Here is a 7,629-nt window from a genome sequence, read left to right on the forward strand (position 1 = left end):
TACTGCTCCGGCATCTAATGATGAAACCACGCTGTATCCTCTGGTTGGTGTTTTCTGATTTTAGTGCTACTCAGTTTACTGAAACATTACATCAGGAAGTGCAGCACAGAGGCTCGTTAGCACAGCTGGTTCCTGTTGATTGAATCATCTATTGCTCCAGCTCAAAGCAGGTAGTTTTTGTTATTACTGTACAGTTTTATGTGTCCTGGTGATTAAGTTATTTTGTAATCAGCTGCCCATCGTGTCTTTATTACTTTAGGAAGTTTGCATACAGGTAACATATCAACGCAGTCACTGAAATGAAAATGAAATACAAAGGGACTCAAATACGAAGGGAAACTGCAGCAAATTTTTTTTTTTTTTTGGGGGGGGGGGGGGGGGGTGCTGCTAATGTGGGACATAAAAAAAGACTGATGACATTATCCATCTTTATTAAAGTAAAATTCAGTGTGGATCTTTTCTAGTAAACAGTAAAGATGGCTTTCTTGAAGAAGAAGAAAAAAAAATGTTTGAAAACAAATCATTTACACCAGGTGTGTCAAAAATAAGGCCCGGGGGCCAGATTAAACTTTTACTGGTCACAGCTTTTCCTACTGATAAAGACCTCACCCACTGCCATTTGTACTCCAAATGAAATGACAGAACACTGCTGCTGTTGATTTTTTTTTAGCATTTATCAGAGAAAAATCTGTATTTAAAAAATTAAAAATCAGAATTTTAACAAAATCTTCACTTTTGAAATTACAGGAGAGTCTGGACAATGAGCTGCCAGATCTTCTGTAAATTTACAAATTTATTTATTCCATCTTAAATCAGCAAACTTTTTAAAATTTTATGTTTGACCATCTCTGATTTGAACAAAAAAATATTATCATCCAAAGTTTTACCGTATATAATGACCACAGAGAAACTTCAGAAACCTTTTTGTCATCCATCAACCCACTTTCATGTGATTTCAGAATGATTTTGTTAAATATGTGTGTCTTTTTTTAGACCACGGTCGTTCAGATTTTAGGATTTTTTTCTGTTGCTCCTGTCGAGCAGAAGATGGAATGACCCAACAGCAATATTTCTTTATCATGCAGAAAAACTGAGGTGTACAGTTAAAACGGCACTTCTTTGCCTTATATTAAGATGTGTTGGTGTAACTGTGTAGTTACACTGACAGAAAGGTCAGTTTCACTGGTCTGATTCACTTAACATCAAAGTAGCTTATGACAAAAGGAGTCTGACATCCCTGCTCAAACACAGAAAGAAAAATGAAAGTAAGCACTAAGTGAGTGGTGGCATTGCACAGTGGACTAGGAAAAATGTCTCTATGAAACACCATCAGAATAAGCATGAGGAACAAGAAGGTGACACTGAAGAAAAATGTTATGGATGAACTGGACAGTCATGATATTTCCTGTAATAATGTATTTAAACTAGTGTAGTGCCATTTTAAAGGCACTACACTGTCTATATTCTTTGATACTATCAGTGGGAAAATTGAAACCATGTCTGCTCCATTTTGCAAAAAGAGGGCATTAGAAAGTATGAGATCGCGGATGGTGAAAGACGCGCCTTTGTGAGACCACAGAGTCTAAATGTAGAAAAACCACACCTGCATTTGAATGAGTTTTTCTCCTGCTAGCTGCATGCAAAGTTAGAATGGTTGCCGTCGCAGTTTGGATCCCCCCCACTTGACATGCAAGTAAAACATGATCTGCTGGAGGGAGGAGATGTTTGAAAAATGACTGTCTGTGTGTTAAATAAGACCCTGAAGGCTGAAAACCAGTCTCTCTCTGATTGTGCGGGAAGGTTTTTCTTCTCTAGAGTTTAGACCAAACCCTGAACTTTTAGAGTAAAATATGACACCGAACCTCATGTGCAGTGGTCACCGGCATGGTCTTAAATAAGCTCAGGCCAAAGTTACCTGTTCAACCATGTAACTGAATGCCGAGAATAAATCTGTCAGGGAACACTGTACTGAGCGTAAAACTGTGGCCCTTCTGTGACACCTTCCACAAGATCACAACTAACAACACACAAATCTAAGTTTGAAGGCTGTAAAACTGATGATAAAATAAACAATTCAAACAGCCCCATATGACACCATCTGTTTAACGACTGGAGACCCAATCCTGATGCTGCTGTGTGACATGGGGTCGGTGAAGGGTTGATTACATTTTTGTGCTATTCAGAGGGCCACACTGGACCCTCTGAATACTACAAACTATATTAACCCCTGAACACTCCCATCGGGTTAACAGTGAACCACTCAAATGTTGGCTGAGGGTTTGGTGTGATAAGTCTGTCACAGTCATCTGGACCTTTTGTTTTCAGATGTCCACTTAGGGGTGATAAATAAATAAAGGTGGAGAAGCTGACGACTCTATGACGAGTCTCACGCAGTTGTAAGGATGATTGATCAGATCTGACAGTTGCCGTAGACAGGACAGATGATGAGCGGAGTGGAGTTTTGGCCACCATGAAGAGTCCCGGGGCTGAAGAAAGGGCGGAGTTTCTCTTTGAAGGAGCAGTCAGTGTAGCAATGAATGAGTTGTGCGGATTCAGCATTATAAAAAGAGACCGAATGATTCTCATAATCCACAAACACTCCCACTTTCTTTGGCTGAGAGTCCACACTGAGATGGACACGTGAGGCTTTGTACTCTCCTGCCCTTAAACATATTATCCAGAAGCCGTTCTTGGGGCTCACATACATTGATCCCTTCCTATTTATTGACTCTTTAACGACACCTAAATCCCAGGAGGTTTTCTCCTTAACCTGAACTTCATAGTAAAAGCTTTCTGAAGAGAAGCTCTGATTTCCCACAACATTAATAGCACGGTCAAATCTTTCTGGGTTGTTTGGGAGAGTTTGTGTTATGTCACCACAGCGAACTTGTTTCCCGTCCTCAGACAGGATGAGGTTGGGATGTGCTGTGTCTGGATCCAGTGTCACATCCACTGCAAACTGCCGGAGCCTGTTCAGCTCAGTCACAGCGAGAAACATCTCCATGTCTTTGCTGAGTTTTTCCTTCAGCTGAGTCACAGTTTCTTTGTAAGATGGCTGGGGGAACCTGGCTTCTGTCAGCATCTCATTTGTGAACGAGAAGCTTGGCAGGAAGTCACGTTGGTCTTTGGTAAGCTGCTCCACCTCTGCGCTCCTCTTGGTCAGCTCAGAGATTTCCTGCTCTAGCTGCTGGATTAATCCTTCAGCCTGTTTCTGTGTCATTTTCTGCTTTTCATCGATCTCTCCAATGATTTTATCCAGACTGCTCTGGACAGAGGCCACCAGCGCTTCAAACGCCCTCCTGCTGTCTGAGGTCTGTCGCTCTGCAGACTTCCTGCTGAGCTCTGCTGTGCGTCTGACTTCACAGATCTTCATCTGCTTCTCCTTGATCCTCAGATCAATTTGGGCTTTCATCTCCCTCAGTTTGGCCCTCCTTGTCTCATCATCACGTGGGAGCGCTGCAGAGATCTTGTGGTCTAAAACAAGCCAAAACAGGAAAAGCTGTAAACAACTTTTTTATTGAGGATTTTTCTCGAGCTGTATTAAATGCAATCATTCATGCAACTAATGTGAACCTTTATTTTTCAGCTCTTCATATTTTTACCTTCATTTGACTGGTTTGACAAATCCTGAACCAGATCATTTCTGTTTATCTTCCTTAAGATCTTCATGGTTTTTTGCACAGCTCCTGGACAGCGGTATTTTTGCACCATCAGATCGATCGTATCCAACCTGTCCGCTCCTTCCAGTCGGGCCTCTGGGATGGCTGGAAAACCGTTTTCCATATCCCCCTCCTTCAGGAACCACTTAAAGTTCTTGAACTGTTCAGCTGTCAGATGCTCAAGAGTGCGCCAAAGAGCTTCTTTAGTAGACGTCATTGTGGCTTCCTGATAAACCAAAAAGCAGAAATAGATGGGATGTTTGTGTTATTCTTGTATGAATATGAGCATTACGCTGCTGTGATAAAAGCTTCTTCTTGTGAATTTGTCTGCTCGCATACTTTAAATAAATATTAGAGCAATATTAAAGTGCAGTTAAGACCTAAAATGATTCAGTTTGCTTTGATTATGTCCTAAGTTTAGCTTTTGCAGTGTTGATAGCCTTCTGGATTCTTAACAAACGCAGCAGTGACACCAGATCACCGGATGCAAACTCAGTGTTTTTAGTCCTTTTCTCGTTTTAGGGGCAGTCACTGTGCTGCTGTGTGTGTTTTTGTTCACTCCACACGAGTGAACATTTACATCCATGCATGGACTAATTTGATTGAAATTTCCACTAAATGTAGGAAAAATTGCTGTATAAATCAGGTAAATGAGCAAAAGTTTGGGTGTTTTCTTCTAAAGAAAAGAAGACAATCATCTGTGTCGGGCTCTGTGAGACGAGTCCTGACATGCTGAGTCTCAGAGAATCCAGATTATGTTACAGTTCCTTACATTTTTCTTTAATGCTCCACTGAAATGAATCATTACATTAAATATTTAAGTCTTCTTACCACTTCCAACGTGCCCAGAGAAAGTCACCACAGCTTGCTTTCCTTCCCTGCTTCTTACACGTCACATTCACAGCCTGAAAAATGTCAGTATGACATCACTCCGGACCGTCCTATGAGCTGCGCTTCATTTAAACGGTAACTCAGGTTGTTACACCCCACGTGTAAGACGTGTACGGGCAGACCAGACTGCACTATAAGAGTGCAGGAACAGGAAGGACAGCATGTGAGCACATGGGGAACCAGCAGATATTTCCTAAAAATAAGAAAACACTCAGTGAGAAGACAAAGAATGAAACATTTAATATTTCATTAAAGAATAAAGCTTAAAATGACCCCCAGTTCTTTTGACAACGTATATAATCTCCAGCCAAACTTTGAAGAATAGTTAGACGGACCTTCAGCAAAAGGGAGAAGGTCAGGGTGGATAGAGGGTTCAGAAGACCATTGCTGAATAAATGATGGGAAAAACAAAACTGGCAGAGAAAAACCAGCAACGACTCAGAGACTCGAGAAGGCAAAGAAGTGGAGAGCTGATCCAGAGCGGTTCAAGGATTTTTCAAACACCCCAGTTTTATTTTAAATGCTCACATTATTTTCTTTACACACAGAAACACATCGCACATGTCCCGTGAATCTCTCCAGTTCCTTCAGATTCAATGGCCTTCTGGTACGGACCTTGGTCTTCAGTTCACCTCACACATTTTCAGTGGGAGTGAGGGCTTTGTGGAGGTCAGCCAGTAACGTTCACAGTATTCCCACCAGCGTGGTTCAATGTTGGGACGCTCTACTTCGGGTTGTACTTCTCTCGCTTTTCTCTTTAAAAACAACATAAGCTGCGTCTCTGTGACCAAAGAGCTCCAGTTTGAGCTCATCTGAGTAACGTACTCACTTCTAGCATGAATAATCTGTCTCCAGGTTGTCCTTAGCACACTTTAGTCTCTTCTGCAAAAGTGGAGTTTTTCTTGGTCTGCGACCTCACAGTTAATTCCTGTGCAGAGTCTGAGTGATTGTTTTCATTAGCTAACTCCTTCACGAGTGTCTGGGCAGTTACTCTGAAGTCTTTAGATGTCTCTCACTTGTTTTCTTTCCAGGGTCTTTAAATTTTTTTTGCATCCTACATCTGCCAGGCTTGTTCTGTACTGTGTGGCTCTCTTTGAATGACACTTCTCACTCCAGTTCCTGACACTTGGATATCAATCTCCTCCTGTATGAGCATCTATTCTTTTAATTCAAGTCTAAACTGACGTCTTTTGTTTTAGCATTGATGCCTTCTTAGTAACAGCTCAAACCCTCGTGTAATTTTTTTTATTTTAAAAGAATCCTCAGCAGGGGTGGATCTAGAGAAATTTTCTTAGGGTGGCAAAATCAAAGCCTTTTTTTCCCCAAACACATATGTAGGTGTTTACTTATAATTAAAATGATTCAAATGCAGTAAGTATACACGTTTTTTCTAAAAATATAGTCTAATTCAATTATTTTCTGTAGCCCACATAATTAAACACTTTAGTTACATAAAAAATGTGAGTTTTGATTTTATGTACTGTGTAGCCTGTATGATAAATAAATATGTAGACCAATAAGTATAAAATCCAGAAAGCTACACAACATGGGGCGGTTCATTTACAAACACAAGTTCAACTTCAGTTTCACTGTTTTTTGTTAGAAAAAAATCAAATTGTTACATACTTAAATTACACAAAATGTCAGAAATCTGCACTGTCACGAACAAAAATTTACACTTAATTTTTCATGATTTGTTGGATTAACCCACTGAGGTCCAAAATATAACTGGCCATTGTTGAGGCGACTTGATTTTACATTTGTATTTCACCCTCAAATTGTTTTCATTTTATTTTTTCCCCTTGCCTTATTTGGTTTCATTCTTTGCAGCTCAACCTCACGACTTATCACACCAAATTTAGTTGTTTTTTCATTGAAATACTTAGTATTACTGATCTGAAATCACACAGGAAATTTAAAATCCTGGTAGTATTTTTCTACTGTAAAAAAAAAAACCCAGACATGTTGAGTCAGTTATTATTTTTATAACTTGAAATGCAAATATAAATTGTACATTTTGAAAACTTATGCACACATTTTGTAAAAATATACAACTATTTATCTAAAAATGTGTGCTTTTGTGACATTCCCTCAGGGGACATTCGTTAGTCCCCTCACTGACACACAAAACAAAACAACGACTACACGACAGACTAACTATACTAACTTCACACTAAACGTCACAAATCTCCCACATCTAAAAACTGTCTCTCTCTCACTCGCTCACTCTGGCTCTCTCCTTTACTGTCACTCCCAAAACTCTCCCCTCCCTCTTCCGAAACAACCAAATCCTACATGACTTTAAAAAAAAATTTGGTCGACATGGTACATTTTTCCACCGATAGGAAAGAAGTGCCTTTTTTTTCTTTTTCTTTACTGTTTTCGAGCCGTCTTTAGAAAACGCTTTAAATAAACACACACACACACACACACACACACACACACACACACACACACACACACACACAAAACCGTGTTTAGAAAAAAAGCATGGCTTATATATATTTAACATAACTTCATAACTCCATAACTTTAATTACTGGCCTGTAATTAAAATTTAAAAACCGGTGTATACTTTGAAGTCCGAACTTTCACTATGAGCTGAAAAACCGAGTCAACGTGGCTGCAGCTTGTTGCTGCGTCAGCTTACATCAGTCATGTGATTTGGAGGTGCAGCGTGTCCGTGGACCACAGAGGGTTAATAACACTCACCTTCATTCCATTTCCAGAGTGTAACATCCAACCACCTGTGCGAACTCTGAAATCCCCATGGTGTTGTTCAGAATGTGCTCTGGCACAATCATAAGCATTGCTTACTACTGGAAAAAAAGAAGAAGAAAAAAAAACGGTCTGCGCGATGGGCTGAACCATTTGTTAATGGTGGAGGGGGGTTACACTATGCAATATATTCAGTTTTAGCATTTATATTCACTGTTAACTGTAACTACGCTCAAAGTGTTAATGCTATCTTATTTTAATAAACAACACTGTTATATGCAAAACTAGGGTGGCACTTGGGATGGTAAGAGATCATTTTGGGGTGGCACTTACCCCATGCCACCCTTCTAGATCAGCCCCT

General features: G+C 40.0%; 1 protein-coding gene across 1 annotated transcript; it reads right to left on the minus strand.

The window, feature by feature from the left end:
* Window positions 1–259: 259 nt before the first annotated feature.
* Window positions 260–7,399, minus strand: LOC146649679 (putative E3 ubiquitin-protein ligase TRIML1). The gene is made up of 4 exons (XM_085387438.1): window positions 7,263–7,399; window positions 4,491–4,743; window positions 3,603–3,885; window positions 260–3,474 (listed from the first exon to the last, which is right to left on the minus strand). The coding sequence occupies exons 3-4, from the start codon at window positions 3,874–3,876 to the stop codon at window positions 2,411–2,413; spliced, it is 1,338 nt and encodes a 445-aa protein (XP_085243564.1). The 5' UTR covers window positions 3,877–3,885; window positions 4,491–4,743; window positions 7,263–7,399; the 3' UTR covers window positions 260–2,410.
* Window positions 7,400–7,629: the final 230 nt, after the last annotated feature.

The sequence above is a fragment of the Rhamphochromis longiceps genome, linkage group LG17 (genome assembly GCF_057381845.1).
Source record: "Rhamphochromis longiceps isolate RC_006_pf linkage group LG17, R_longiceps_female_GT1.1, whole genome shotgun sequence".
Classification (NCBI taxonomy): Eukaryota; Metazoa; Chordata; class Actinopteri; order Cichliformes; family Cichlidae; genus Rhamphochromis; species Rhamphochromis longiceps.